This window comes from Dicentrarchus labrax, unplaced genomic scaffold (genome assembly GCF_905237075.1).
Source record: "Dicentrarchus labrax unplaced genomic scaffold, dlabrax2021, whole genome shotgun sequence".
NCBI lineage: Eukaryota > Metazoa > Chordata > Actinopteri > Moronidae > Dicentrarchus > Dicentrarchus labrax.
In genome coordinates, this window is record NW_026136711.1 from 5518202 (window position 1) to 5534252 (window position 16051).

Genomic DNA, 16051 nt, shown 5'->3' on the forward strand with positions numbered 1-16051 from the left:
AATTCATCAAGTAGATTTTGAGATATTTTACTGATAAGTGCAAATCTTGACCTGATGGTGCTAGATTTGAGGTCCCGTGTGTAACATTTAGGAGGCTCTATTGTCAGAAATGGAACATAATCTTCATAGGTATGTTTTCATTAGTGTATAATCACCTGAAAATAAGAATGGTATTTTTGTTACCTTAGAATGAGTCGTATTTATCATGTAGTCTACCACGTTGAATGCCCATATTTATATCAGTGTTTGTGTGAAATGTTCTCAGACAAATCTTGTTTAATCAAGTCTTGTTTAAAGATGTTCAAAATTCAGTAATGGCTGGCTTACACTGGTTAGAGTATTTCAGTCTTCCAAAGCAAGTCTCCAGCCCTGTTGGTAACCTCAGTGCTTATTTTGCTTCATCTCAAGCTGTCAAACCAGGCATGGGCACAGATTTAAAAAAGGATTCAATAAAACTGTGACATAAAAGTCATCATGTTAGCAGACATGTTAAGTGACGGTCATTTTGTGCAGGAAAAGCCAACCCTCAGGTTGGCTACTTACTGGCTGCATCTGCATTTGTCTTCAAAAAACAATCTGCTCTTCAGCTGTCTGCCAATTCAATTTCTTTCTCTTGTATTACAGGGGCTTTGGAAACACGTTATAATCTTTAAACTGCCATGTCCTTAAGCTTCTTAAGGTAGAACACAAAGTTATCAACAACATATTCACTGTCATTTTCCCATTCCGGCTATGAACTTGCTCCACTCAGATACACAGAATACACTGATGTAAGTACCTCACAGCACAGTCTCTGCCGTGGCCTGTGTAGCAGCTGTAGCAGCTGTAACAAAACGTGTTTCAGAATACATGCTCTTATCAGTTTTCAAACACTTTCATCTGGAAGGGAGTGGGCACCACTAGCCTGGATCTCCCTGGGGTTGCTCACTGGAGTGATGCAACCGTTCTGTGTTTCCAGAGGCTAGGCACTCTCTGCTTAGGGAATTTTATGAACATGTAAAAATAAAATACAAATGCAGTGCTTAGCACCGGTGCCTTTGTATGTGTTCACGGTTGTGTTGTGCAGGGTTTCTTAGTATCACATAGAAGGTTTTGTGATGGAGAAATAAGACTTTCTAAAATGTTTTGAATGAAAAAGATTTGACCGATTATCAGATCCAATATTCTGCATTTTTCCAATTATTGGAATCTTTATACTTTTTATACGATAACCGATTCAATTATCAACTAATTTAAAAATGTTGTACTTCGGCTCTGATGCTGCTTCCCTGTCTGTCTATAGTCACCACTCTGTAGTCTCGCTCAGCACTGATTAGTTACACATCACAAGGTTAGTATAATATATAGTTTATATTTCGTATTAATAATCCGAATCTGGGGGCATCCAGGTAGCTCACCTGGTAGAGCTGGTGCCCTGTGTACCAAGGGGAGTCTTTCCTGCAGTGGCCATCAGTTTAACTCCGACCTGTGGCATTGTTGAGTGCCCTCTCTCCCCCCTTTTTCTGTAACTCTTCAGCTATCACTATCAATTAAAGGCAAAGAGTCTATCAATAAGGCCCAAAATCTGAAAAGTAAGAGGATTAAAAAGTTAAACATTTGCCTCCAAAATGTAGTGTAGTGGAACAATATAGTAGCATAAAATAGAAATACTGGTGCCTCAAATTTGTCTGTACGTACAACTCTTAAGTAAATGTAGTTAGTTAGTTGTACTCCACCACTGCTAATTTGAAACAAAAAGTTAAAAAAAATCTTTAAACAATGTTTTCTCTCTACATCTGATGGTCAAATGAGTGTAAAAGCAACAGGGACAGAACCAAAGGGAGGTGTAAATAGGGACTGTATTTGCTCACTCAGTTTATAAATGAAATAAACAGTTTGGTATTAAAGTGGTGTTAGGAAAGGACGGGTGGTGAGAATTAGATGAAAGAGTGTTATTAGGAGTTTTTTGTTGGGGAAATAAAGTTGTCTTTTGGAATTCAAAGGGTTTCATTTTAGCTAAGAACATTTCTCAGGGTACAAACGAACACTGATCATCACTGATGAGATGTTATTGCAGTGGGACAGATGCTGCTCACAAGTGCTACATTTTACAAGATTGTACTGAATAACCTGAAAATGCTCTCTCACTCTTTTGTTGCTCCCTTCATTTCTTTATTTATTAATTTTACTGTAACTTTCTCTGAATACCACAAAATACCATCTGTCTCTTTCCAGCTTAACCTGATGGTTGATCGAAGACCAGTCGAAAGTCATCCAATCAGAGTGTTAGTATGACCCTAAAGGTCCAGTCACTTTACACTTCAGTTCTGTGAATATTCACTCCATCTCCAATGCTTTTCACTACTGGACAACAAACCACAGCATGGCACACTGTTTACGGTTTCTCTTCCCAATAAATGCATGTCAAAACTCCCACCCCCTTATATTAATATATTATTATATATATTAAGCCTTAGTCAGACTGAATTAGCTAGCTAATCTACATTAATCATTAGGTAGCTACTTGGCTAATGTTTTGCTTACATTAACTAACGTAAGTTGTGACTATAAATGTCACTTTTATCTTATGACCATCTTCAAAATGTTGGTTGTCTTTTAGAAGAGCCTAACAGATATCATATCTAAGTACAGGAAAGAAGCAAGTTTTCCGAGCTCTGTTATTGGAGCACAGAGCAAAAAGGGGAGGGACCTAAGACGGCTCAATTGATCAAAGAGGGTGCATTTACTCACCAATAAAAAAGTACCAACTCGATACTCTAATTCAGTCATTCCCAACCTTTTTCCTTAAAAGACCCCTTTTCTATCATTGAGTAAACTGATGAACCCTGAATTAGTGACATACTTAATGGATTTTTCAAATTATATTCAATAATAAGTTCCAAACAACAGATAAACAGCACAAAAAACACAATAGTGAATGCAATAACAGGAAGTTATTGAATGAGCTATTTGCATGGATTTTGAACAGATTATTTCCTGTAAACATCAGAGATTACTTTTCCTGATCATTTCAGTAACCATTTTATACAATTCTGTCTGTATTATTATTTTTTTATGCAAACAAACCTACTTAATAGTCTTCTTTTTTTCTAATGCAGGGTGTCTGTTTATCAGAGAATTAAGGCTCTGTGAATATAGCGTGTAGTGGTTAGATCTTGAATCAAAATCTAAACTTTAAAAATAACAGTTTTATCTAGTTTATCCAGTTTCGTCACTGAAAAGAAACCTAGTTGGTGTCCCTACCCCCAGGTTGGAAATCATTGCTAAGTAAGTACTTCATGGACCATTAAAACACCCAGCTTTCAGGCTTTCAGGCTGACCATTCTCTGGAGCCAACAGCATTGCGCTGGCTGGGTTATGAAGTTGTCGGAGAATCACTAATCTCGATGTGTATTAGACACAAGAGGTTTCACTTGGGTTTATATTTGTTGGCCAAAGGTTGTGTGTCTCAAACTAAGTATTTTTGTCAAGCACCGACTGTGTAATACACTGTAGGGGACTTCAAATCCTTGTAGTATCACTTCCAGAGGGGTAGACAAAAGTTCTGTACTGCAGATTTAGGTTTTCGGGAAAGATGGTGGTTAAAAGAAACCGATGTCATTTGTTGAGAGGAGACGGGTTGCAAAATGTGGCCTCCAGTCAGATGTGGTTGAAAGCTCCACAAAAAGCTAACAAGTAGTGGTTTATGTTGTTGCTGTGCTTTGGAAGGCTGTGACAAACAGTGATGTCATGCTGATAGAGATTAGAAAACTCTAATATGGCTCATTTTGGTACCTGTTTTGTCATTTTGGTTGGAAGGCTTGTTGCATTGCAGTCAAACCAAAAGTGGCATTGGATAACCAAAACCCACAGGCCGTCACTGCACAAGCTGCCTCACTAAAACTTCATCCTTTTCCCTTTTAAGCGCTGTATGCTTGCAGATCTTAAAGAGCGAGAAAGTTTGTGTCATGTCTTTAGATGTTTCCTGAGGGTTGTGTTTGAAACGAAGTGTGTTTAGTTCTTGAGTGTACTAATTCAGATGCATAAATATTGAAGAAGGCCTGTTCCATCATCCTCCATTCCCACCCCACCTACTCCCATCCGGTCGCTATCAACACCCCTTCTGCTGTCTCCAACTCTTCCTCCTTCCTTGGCTCGCTCTGTCGCACCGATTCGACAGAGCTGAAAATACATCTTTGAGCTCAGCGCTGGGGAGGCAGCAGGAGAAAAGTCTTGTCAGCGGGAGGGTGGAAGAGGAAGAGGTGGAGTTAGAGGAAGAGGTGGGGGGACCTGCGGGGCTATCTGTTGCCAATAAAGACACGCAATGCCCCTTCCACTCATCACCATCCCTGTCAAGTGACCCGCCCCACTGTAAGCATTGTACACATTTCCTCCCCCTTTTTTCCATTCCTGTCACCTTTGGAAGTCTTCTCTTGCTCTTCCTCTTCATATCATTCGTATCTCTTATCATAATTCCTCTCCCCTTCGTTGGTTCATTCGTTTTTTATCCTTTTTTTTTCTTTCCCACCTTTCCATTTGCTTCACATTTCACTTCCTTTTTCTTCTCTCCTCTACTTACAGCTCCTCCCTCATCCTGTCACACTCTGTCCCTCTTCCTTCTCTCCTCACCTTAATGTTTTGAGGCTGATGAGTGATGAGGTGCTGATGATGAAAATGCTGTTTATTAATTTTCTATCAAGACAGGATTTTAAAGAATTTCAGATCTTCCTATATTCCGGAAACTGCCAATAACTGATATTTAGATATTTATATACAAAGGGTATATTTTCATTACTGTATAATTTAGTGTACTTGTTGAGCAAATGCATCTATGATAGTCCTTCATTAATCAGTTCAAAACTCTATATTTGTACCGTCAATATAGTAATAACTTCTATTTAGCCAAAAAATAAACGTAATTCCTTTTAATTAAATACATTAAATACAAGTCTTTACTACATATATTACAATAAGACTTCAATCCAAACATTTTGACAAATAAATGCAGGTCTTAATTAGAAGCATGGTCTGAATTTTCTCTCTCCCTCTGTTAGATCCCAAGTTCCCCCCGTATAGGTGGTACTAGACCAGCTCTCCGTTATAAAGGGTCCGAGCCTCTGAGCCCCCTGAGTATTACCCTATTAGGTTAAAAAGACTATTTAAGCTGGTGCCGAGGAGACACACCTAGCTTCTAACTGCCTTCGTCCGAACGCCTACCCTGCTCACTCTAGTGCAGCACCTGACCGAATAGCCCTAGAGCCGAATACTGCACTAGTCACGTTCGTTAACGGCAGCTCTCCTCTTATTGATCTGTGCACTTGTTAGTTGGTAGGATTATTGTAGGGGCTTGGACAGTAAGTCCTAAGGGTCTGTTTAATTTCCTGGGCTAGAGTAACCTGTTAGAACCGTTAAGTTGATGATCACTCTACCTAATAATTACTGCCTGATGAGATATCACGAATCCAATGTCCGCAGTTCATTCTTTAACTTCAATGGTTATTTTTATTGCAAGATTTAGCAAGGGCCAGCATACAGCATAGACTGATAAAAAAAATGATTGTGCTAATAATGATTAACTATATTCCTAATATTAAGTAAATAATTGTTGAAATTTCGAACCCCTGATGGAAAGGCTTGGAACTGAAGGGCTGAATGTCCAGCTTGTAGAGAGAGAGGGAAGAGGTGTACCGGCCGATACAGTTCTTCCTCGTCTGCCGTACTGTTGGTTGCTGTTGAAACTCCCGACTTTGTCCAAAGTCTGCAAAGTCTCTGCAGCCGAGTGGAGATGGTAAATCCTCCTCTGCCTGCCGCTCCCGTCTCGGCTGTAGGTTGTTGGACTTCTCTTTCTGTGATGATGGCTTGTTCGTTGCTCTATCTCTTGAGTTGAAATTCTAAGTTCGAAGATGAGTTGCTCCGATGTGGTCGATTGATCAGCAAGTCTTCAACCCGAGAGCCGGCCAAGGACTAACCACGATCCTCCTTGTGCAGCACCTTTTATCCCCCTAGGATGTTCGGTTCAGGGCCGTGCCACTTCCTCTTTTGCTCCTCACAAGACGGTCCTGTGTGTGCGCTCAACTTTAAAAGATGTATCCGCTGTGTGCGCTCAACTTCACTAGATGAATCCGCTGTGTGCGCTCAACTTCCCCTTTCTCTCCGCACCAGACATGTCCGGTGGCCTACGTGCCTTTTCACCTAGTTACTCAACACTTCAACATGATTTGCTCTCTTGACCTTACTTTCCATAGTTCTATCTTACTACTATGCGTTTATACTTATTAATTATCCAATAATCAGTTATAATCATATAATCATGTTTCCTTTCATTGGTTACATATTTTATTTTGTAATATAGAATCAACTTCAATCACTATACAGCTTTTGGTTATTATAATCTCTGTGCATTGCGTTATTCAGATGGAGAGTCCCTAATGCTCCGTTGTGGTTTTAGTGGATCGGGGATCTCAATTTACTTGACATATCTTAAAACCCACGGGCCGCCCCCTTGAGTGAGTTCTAAGCTGCTTAGATTGCCTCCACAAATATAAATGTGTATGTTTGTATGTAATGTAAACTTTTGCCAATATGGACATCCCATACGTCGTTAGATCAGTTAGATTTCTCACGACCACAAACACCAAAGTATCAGATTATCAAGTGAATGATTGTTAATCAAAGGGCAGTTGATTGAGTGGTCGAAAGACTAGAGAGGTGCTATATAAGTACAGTTCATTTACCATTTCATTGATATTAAAGGCCTTATAAAGGCAGGAAGAGTTCATTGATTGAATTGGACTATTAATTAAAATTATACGGCAATATGACTGAAACCTGAGCTTGGTGGAAGCACACAACCATGGAGCAAATTCTAGTCTCTTGTTTTAATGTCCCCTGTAGAACACAGATTAAAATTTCTTCTGAGGTCAGTGGCTCAGACACTAAGAAAAAATTAGGGCTGGGCAAGTTAACATGTTATTATCACGTTAACGCATTAATACATATAACACCGTCAATAATTTTATCTTGCATTAATGCAGTTTTTTTTTACTATTATTTTTATTATTTTGAAAGTCCCGCTCCGCCTCTGAGCCACAGCCGCACTGGCTCTGAATACACATCCAGACAAACCATGGGTCACAGGAGGGGAGTGGAGGGAGGCTTTGGCAGACTACGTTGGACGCAGCGTGTGGGAGAAGTATAGATAAACTAAAACAAGACAAGCTAACAAATGCCATAGCAAAGTGGATAGCTTCAAACTGCAGGCCGATTAGTATTGTGGAAGATAGGATCGCAACGAATGACGGCACGTATGAGCCTCCCTCAAGAAGCACCATCACATGAAGAATGCACAAGTTGTATGAAAAGGAGAGGACTACAAAAGCGACGGCGTTACAACGTTTACCAACTGTTGCTCTCACTGGAGACTACTGGACATCGCTGGGTAACCATTAATACCTCAGAGTTACAGTGCATTATATTGATGGACAGTGGGAGCTGCATTCACATGCTCTGTAATGAAAACAGAGAGACATTTTGCTTGCACAGCAGTGGAACGTTTCAAATAAAGTTAGCACACTTAGACTTATTTAACCTGCTACTGTGTAAAGGGAATACTGCTGTTAAAAAGCAACTTATTTGTTTAAAGTGTAAAGTTGTGTATAAGTGCAAACCAAATGTTATGGCACTTTTGTTCATATAGCAGTACTTTTAAAATAAAAGTGTGCAATACACTACTTTTGAATTTATTATAGAATTTTGCATAACTGCGAATTTTAATCATTGCCCAGCACTAGAAACAATAAATTGACAGTTTGCAGTTATACATATCATATATCATTAGTTTGAAATGCTCATTTCTACTTGTTCTGAATTGCTCTCCCACTCAAAAGGGTAATTCAAAAAGTAAACAGACTATCTTGCTCAAAGCCTTCTTTATCATTACATTAACAGCCTTATTTCCTTCCTCCCCACAGACCATAGTGTGTTTCATATCAGTGAGCATTTTTGTTTGGAGTGCACATTGTTAGTCAGTGAATAATTCCACTGTGTCAACAGTCGGGCTTGGAGATGTGATGTTTTAGCGTTGATTGGATCGTGTATGCCATCCACCACCAAGAGAGGTATAATTATAGGTGTTCAGTGCAATTATGTCCATCAATAGGGGGGCATTGAATGAAGCAGGCACAATGCAAATTAAATCAATAGTATAAACCTAAAGGCTGTGAAACAGTAGCACTTGGATGTGCTCCAGAAGGCCTGATCACCATAGTTTGCAGTGAAATAAGGAGTGTTGTGTAGATTATGTTGTATTGATCTAAACACTTTGTCCTGCCCCCTCTCATACAGAAAAAGAGACTGTCCTGGAGCCATTTGTACTGAAGGACCTGCTGCCGTCCTCGCTGGGAAGTTACTATCGCTACACTGGCTCTCTGACCACTCCACCTTGCAGCAAGGTAGTGGAGTGGATCATCTTCAACAGACCCATCTACGTCTCCTACAAACAGGTGAGAATATTGGAACTGGTAGTGGAACCACAGTGCAGCCATATTTAGGCCTACAGCCATCTCAGGATCACAACTGAAACATCTTGTAACCTCATTTATAAAACCATTATCTTGGGATTTAAGTCCATTATCCTGAAATAACGATTTGTAATCTTGTGAACAGGTTTCTATATTTCATTGTCTAGGTAAAGTCACTCCTGCCAGTGCAACAAATTACTCTGTGTCCCAGAAACATAATTTATCATATCTAGAAGATTATTAAGATTAAGTCATCAAAACAAGAACGTGGTTTACCCTGCGATAATTAGATAATTAAATAATTCTCTGCAAGTAATGACTTTAACATGCCTAGTGACAAGACACTTGGTTGCGGTTTTGTTGTGTATGCTGTTTTGCATTGAGTAGATACAAACAAAGAAAATCTAATAAAATCACCTTAGATGCACAAGAAACTTGGTTTTCAGGCTCCTTGTCCTGTGATATTTTGCATCTTGCATTTGTATCATAAGACACCATTGGTAGCTGGAGATACGTAAGGTCCAACTGACACATTCAGTGCCCTTAAAAAATGCTCTCAAATCCCTAAATTTAATTCAACACCCCACAACATGTTCAGTAGCATTAACCATTCCCATATTACTGCTTGCATAGTTTATTTATTATCATTGTTCACAACCAGTTTTGCTGTCACACTTTCTTTGTATTTTATACTGAAATCCAATAATTTAGTTTTCCTGTAAGTGTGATGCATGCTTACAGAAGCATGAATTAACCAATTTCAACTAATAATGTCATGACATACAGCCGTCAATTAACTTTTAGTGACACATGAGCTAAGATACAAGAGTAAGCTAGCTAGCAACAGCAAGGCGTTCTACCAGCGCTCTCTGATTACTGTACAAAAACACAACTTTATCATTAAAATATTTTCTCAACTGTAACGGACTGTAGCAGACTCTCCATGAACACGGCTTGACTGGACCCAAACTCAAGACAGACAGAGGCCATTTGGACGACAACGGTACTGTTTCCCGATGGACAGAAATTTAACTGCACTGCCGCTAACTCAGCCCTAGGGTGCATGAAGCCAGACATGGCAAAAAAACCCTAAACACTTGTTAATGTATCCCAGTAGTCTTGCCTCTATTGGCATCACATGCTGTATCTGGTTTTCTACAAAAGTAGAATAAAAAATTCATAAACCCCACATGAAAATGGATTTAAAAGCACTTTATCTGCATCCTTTAAAGTCTGGAGATTATAATTACCAGTTGGGAAAGTAAAATTGTAAAATTAAGAAAACAGCACCTCTGCACAGCAGGTCCATGTTATGAGGGAGCATTCATGTAGGATGGACAGTTCATGGAGGACATGAGGCCAGCTTGGGCATCTTTGTGACAACAAAAAAGCTTCTGTTTGCCATCAGCAATCACAGTAAGAGTGACATGAATAATGGAGGGAGAACTATGGTACAGTAAGTTCATACAGCTTTTCTTCACTGGGTTAAAGCAACGATGCCTCTTCATCATTTCAGCACCAAAGTTTAGATAAATGTAAAGCAAGTCCTTCTTCTCTCTTGTGAGTGGTTGGACTGCGTTGAGCCCTTTCAATGAGTGGGATTAGGGACATTATCTTTCCCAGGGAGCTTTTTTCCCAGACTCTGTTTGACATGAATGGAATGGAATCACTATTATTGGTAATACATTTGTTTACCCCATGTCAAATGGCTACTGTGGTCTACGGAGGAAGATCTCCCTACAAACTGAATGGGTAGCAGAATGGGAAAAAGATCCCACACTATGTGCAATATTCAGTGCTCATTAGGTACTTAAAAACATGTCTCCAAGCTTGAGCTCAAATGAGGACAACGTTCAAGATCTTCAGTCCCGGTTCGGCAACTCGTAAAAGACAATGCTTATTTGGCAGAGAAATTTGAAGTCTTGGAGAATCAAAGTCGACCTTCAAATCTCCTCTTTGTGCGGGTTCCAGAGTGTGCAGAGGACCGCAATGTCTTTGGCTTTGTGCTCCAATTGATCCTAGAGCTCCTGGGGAAGATAATTTCCCTTTCCGCTCACTGAAAGAGGTCATTGCAGTCCTACCGCTGCGAGATGACAAAGGAAGTTCTCTTGGTTAAATTCCTTAACCTCCTGGATAAAGTGAAAGTACTACATCTTGCCAGAGAAGAGAAGGAATTGCTTTCCATTTTCTGAACTGTTGAAGAGGAGTCATTGCTATGACCCAGTGAATAAAGGCTCTGTGAATTTACTGTACTTCCATGCAGTTGATTGTCAATGACAAACCAAAGCTTTTATTGTTGTCTCAAAGACACCCAAGCTGACCTCATGTCCTACATGAATGCTCCATCATAACTTGGACCTGCTGTGCAGAGGTGTTGTTTTCTTGATTTTTCTCAACTTTGCTATTTACATTCTGTTGTTTCCCAGCAGGTATTAATGATCTCTGGACCAGGGACCTCCAACTCAATTGACTTGGGGCCACTGTTGGTATTGTCATCTCATGGGAGGGCCACTTCAGTTTTCAAAGTGCTACAAGACGAGCAATATTGCTACAAGCAATATTCTCAAAATATTTCTATTAGTTAAGTAGTTTAAATTGATATGAAACAACTAATACAAAAAATAATCTTGCCAGCTGGATTATGTTATATTTTTTATATCATGTCACTGGCTGGAGGGGCTGCATTTTGAGACCCCTGCTCTAGACATGCAGATGAAACAATTTTGAATTTGATTTCACATTTCATTTGGTTTGTTCATAAAAAAATCATACAGGCATCACTCATAGTTTTAAAAACTCATTTACATTTTACAGAGGTAGATGTCTTTCTTTCTCCCGCATGCTCTCTCATTTAAAAAACTATTTCATTATTCATTATTTTTTAATTATTATTGACATGGTATCCCTCAGATATCCGTATAGATGTGTGCATTTTCTTCATTATATTGTATAGACATTTATCACTTTCCTCTTCACAGACTAAGCTTTTCTGTGGATTATAGTGATCTCTCTCTCTTTTGCTGTAATTTACTTTTGTTTTTTGTGATGCTTTTTTTCCTTTAGCTTTTGTTTGTTTCTGTCTTTTTACAACCTTTTAATCTATCTCTGGATCAATTACAACTCCAGCTTATGTTTGAATAGTGAACAGAATTATTAAAAATGATACATTAATATTTAATATTTGGAGCCTTGAACCAAAAACTAAAAGAGCAAAACAATATTGAAACATGGTTGAGTAGTAAAATTGCAGATCCTGAAATCAAACTACCAAATTAAGGGCTGTATAGAGCTGATAGATGCACTTGGTGGTTGTGTGGCTACATATGTTTCATCAAACGTGTCACTTACAGCTGATGTAGATCTAAAACACTTTGAGTATCTTTTTGTTAAATTATTCTCTATGAGAATAAATATGTAGCAATCATAAATCCAGTTGCAGCTGTTGGGTCCTCTAGCTGTTTGAATTCAACCATTAATTTAATTAATTCCATGACTGCAGTAATGAAATAATAATTTTAGGTGAATTTAACTAAAATTGGTAAGATCCTCCTTCAAAGATAAAACTATCTTTTCTCATTTGAACCTAACACAATTAATTAATGAACCTACTCAAGTCACCCCCAATTCCCAGTCTTTGCTTGACTGGATTCTTGTCTCACATCCAAATAGAATTTCAAAAGCTGCAGTTTTGTCAGACCATTCAGTGATTACTATGTGTGGAAGATAAAAAAGAGACTCTAATCACCACCAAAATTAATTAAAATTAGATGATAAGAAAATGGTTGTTTATTAATGATTTGATTGCTATTCATTCAGATGGATTCCAACTATTAGCTACCTTATGTTCATTATCTACTCTGAATTCCTTGAGGTGGTCGATATACATGCTGCCTGTAAACTTTTTAAAGTACAAACATTAACCTTGGACATCCATAAAGTTTGTGCACAATAATTAGTTCTGTTCAGTCAGCAGCAGCAGGTAGTCTGTTCTGACAATATACTGTATCTTCTAATAACGTGTCATGTTTAAATCAGGAAAAGTTCAGTTGAGCCTGAATTAGTGTCCTTTCACACCGAAAACAAAATGTACACATCCTGTTGAAGGTTAGTTGAGCAGTGAATCCTCGCGGGTAGTGCAGTGGCTACCATTGGCTGTATGTTTGTACTGAAATGGATGCAAGGAAGAAAACTGTTATCTGTAGGGTTGTGTTAAACTGGATGATACAAAACCACAGAAAATGGTAGCTTCTACTTGTGAAAATATTTGACATTTTTATCTACAGAGCTCACCTTCCATGGAGGTTGCCATGTTAAACTGCCATATTTTTACAGTAGCCCAGATGGGACAAACCAAACATGGGCTCTAGATAGGGGCGTTGCTTTATTCGCACATTTCGCAGCAAGGGATTTGCGTTCTGCAATTACACCACAGATGCCACTAAATCCTACACACTGGACCTTAAAATTCTCTATTTCCTATGAGACTTTCCTTATTTTTGGAATTTTTGGAATCCATAGCTAGCCTAGACTCAAGATTATTACCCACCACTATTGATGCAAAATATAGAGGAAAAGGTCCCAGGAAAAAAAAAGATTTATTTTTGACATAAATTAAGTGTTGGGGTGGTAAAAAAATTGCAAAGAAAAAAAAAATTAAAACTTAATTTTATTCATATTTTACGACATGTCCACTGTAGTGGACAACGGGATTTCCTTGTTTCTTAAGCGTGAAACATTTAAAGGCTGAGTATGTACATGAAAAGATCAACTGTAATCATCCAGTAAAATACAACACCAAATACAAAATATAGGAATATAATAGGAAATGTAGATTTATCTTTTTGTAACTCCTTTTTCTTCTCATCTTCTGGCACATCCAGATCATTTACCACTTTCAGTAAAGATCTGATCTTGTAAAAACAATCTTGTGTCATGGACTCAGTTATAATCGGGACTCTTGTTTTGGCGGCCCACACTGAGATTCCTAAAAAGGTCTTGATCTCTTCTGCTGTTGGTTCAAGCTGCAGCCTGAATCATGTACCATGTGCTGGTTGGTAAAGAAAGACAGATCCTGAATTATTTGCTCATCAATGTACTGCTGGAAGTACTGCAGTAGGCTTCAGTCTCTATGGCTTAAGACAGCATCATCTGGTGTAATTCTGCATTCTTCCAACACAGGCATGAACCTTAATAGAAAGACAAAACATACTCAATAATTAAGCGCAATTAAAATGTTAAAGGGATAGTTCACTTGAGAACACTTTTGCACTTGTTTCATACATACATCCTAAAAATTAATGTGTTAACATTTTTGACCCAATTGTTTCATTAGGTTCAAAAATAAACTGTTGGGATCTATTTCCTAGAACACATCTCTTTCTCTCTCTTCCATTTTTGCCCTGATTAAAAACCTCAGAACCCTACGAGTTGGTTTTGGCCCAGAGAGGATGACGGCACACTTCATCTGGCTCTGCCTTTTGGTCCACCTCATCTCGGTCCTCCTCATCTGAGCTTTCACCCTCTCCTGTCTCATGCTCTCTCACTGGACCCTCATCCTCTGATAGATCTATGTCTGAATCTCCCTCAATGATTCTATTAAGAGTCCTCTCTGCCTCCATCAGAGCTGTCTACTGAAAAAAATGTGAAACAAACATAAGTACACAAGTACACATAAGTCCTGACGTCCAGTACAAATTTCATTTATAAATTAGCTGTTCAAATGAAAATAAATAAGCTTAGCTCTGACAACTCAATCAAATATTCCTGAGATGTTTATTTACTTGAAATAATTGAAATATAACATTAAAAAAGATTATGAATATCATGCTTACCTTTTTTTTCTTAAAATGTGCTTGTTAGGACAGCAGACATTTTGAAAAGACAGACACAGGCAAATTGGCAAGGTCACACCCTCCACATGTGGTGTCATTTTAAAGCCCCAGTTGTCCTCTTTAAGGAACAACAGGACTTAATAGAGTGACATGTATAGTATGAGAGATGACAAAATGAATTGCTGGGTCTCAGCTGATTAAATTCAAAAACATTTCTTTACATTTAGTTTCTAATAGCTACACGTTTTTTACAATTAAGGAATGTAAGACTCACTTTTGGCCTGCAGTACTGATAATTATAATGATCTTTTTTTTTTGTCAAAGCCACAGGGAGCCTGTGGCTCCACAGTCATCACTTGCCTACCCCTGTGGTAGAGGAATGTATAAAAATATTAAAAGATAGCATGAAGGATGTTTGAGATAAGACTCCTTCGATGCAGAGCTTCATAATTAAACTCAGACCCATAAAGACAGATCCCCCCCAGAGGCTAAACACTGCTGGTGGTGGAGTAGAACCACCAGGTGCTGAATCAGAGGTGGTGTGTTACATTAATAGCCAACAAATCCCTTAAACTAAATGACAAAATGTGTTGTTTGTAACTGATCCTTCACTAAGCCCTGCACTCCTTAATTACTGTTGCTAGAGGAAGTGACTTTGACGATTGGAGCATAAAGGGGAATAAAGGAAAAATATAAGATAAAAGATCGTCCTTATTGAACCATCTACAGTGTTGTCAACCTTTGCTAAAGAGAGTGGTCAGACGGCTGAAAACAAAATCTGGTTGTGTTCTGATCTTAAAAGTATATGTAGCATAAAGTCTGACTTTTTCTATTTTCTTGGCAAGAATAAGTTAGTTTCTTAGAAAAGAAAGTCCAAATCATTCTTTGTGATATCATGTGGTGCATGTTTGACACTTGAATTCAATACAAGTATTAGTGGTAGTAGTGGATTTTAATTCTTGAACTGAAAATGTCAAAAGTGCCTAACTGTCACTTTGATGCAGGACCAGTTGTATAAATGCAGATTACGCCTGATTATAAAATGCCGACTTCTAAGTGAAAACGGCGATAAGAGTTGTCATTTTATACAGCAGTGTCTTTAGTGTTTGTGAATAATCTGTGGGAATAGTCTTTAGCTCTCATCTTCCTTCCACAGTCTAAAGAGCACTTGGCAGACTTGTCCCCTAATGAGACCAAATGAGTTTGCTTAAGAGCTGCAGTGGAGCAAGCCAAATGTGGACAAAGTATTGGCTTCTCCGCCTTGAAGTCAGGAGAGCAGGTCAATGTAAAGCAGGCAGTGAGGAGATGTTAAAAAGACTGATAGGATGGAGGAATAATGATGAAGAATGCAGCTCAGATAGGGAGCCAGAAAACCAAAGAGTAAGGTGATGTTCTTTAACTGAATCTCTTGCAACCAGCCAAAGCAGTAAATTAAAGTAAAAACTCCCACACACTCTTACCCAGACGCACGCACACAAGTAAAAGCTACGGCTGCAACTAACAATTAAAATAAGTATCAATTAATCTCTCGATTTTTATGTTTTTGTTTAATATTTCAAATAAAACCCTAAATTCCCAACCATTCCCAGTGCCTAAAGGGATGTATTTGATATAGTCTGAACAACAATCCAAAACAACCAAAAAGATTCATCTTAGAATAATATAAAAAGGAGGAGTTGTAAAATCCTGATGTAAGCTCTTGAGACGGTGGCATATCTGCAC

The 16051-nt window shown here is 38.5% G+C and overlaps 1 protein-coding gene and 1 long non-coding RNA gene across 5 annotated transcripts in view; one reads left to right on the forward strand and one right to left on the reverse strand.

The window, feature by feature from the left end:
• The window catches only part of LOC127371811 (receptor-type tyrosine-protein phosphatase gamma-like), a 470986-nt gene that overhangs the window by 358429 nt on the left and 96506 nt on the right, over positions 1 to 16051 (forward strand). For all 4 annotated transcript variants that reach the window (XM_051414903.1, XM_051414904.1, XM_051414905.1 and 1 more), the window contains one exon: positions 8323 to 8480. In XM_051414903.1, the coding sequence (XP_051270863.1) occupies positions 8323 to 8480 (158 nt within the window). The remainder of the gene's footprint in view (positions 1 to 8322; positions 8481 to 16051) is intronic.
• LOC127371894 (uncharacterized) overlaps positions 1 to 16051 on the reverse strand; it is a 204395-nt gene that overhangs the window by 121932 nt on the left and 66412 nt on the right. The window lies entirely within an intron of this gene.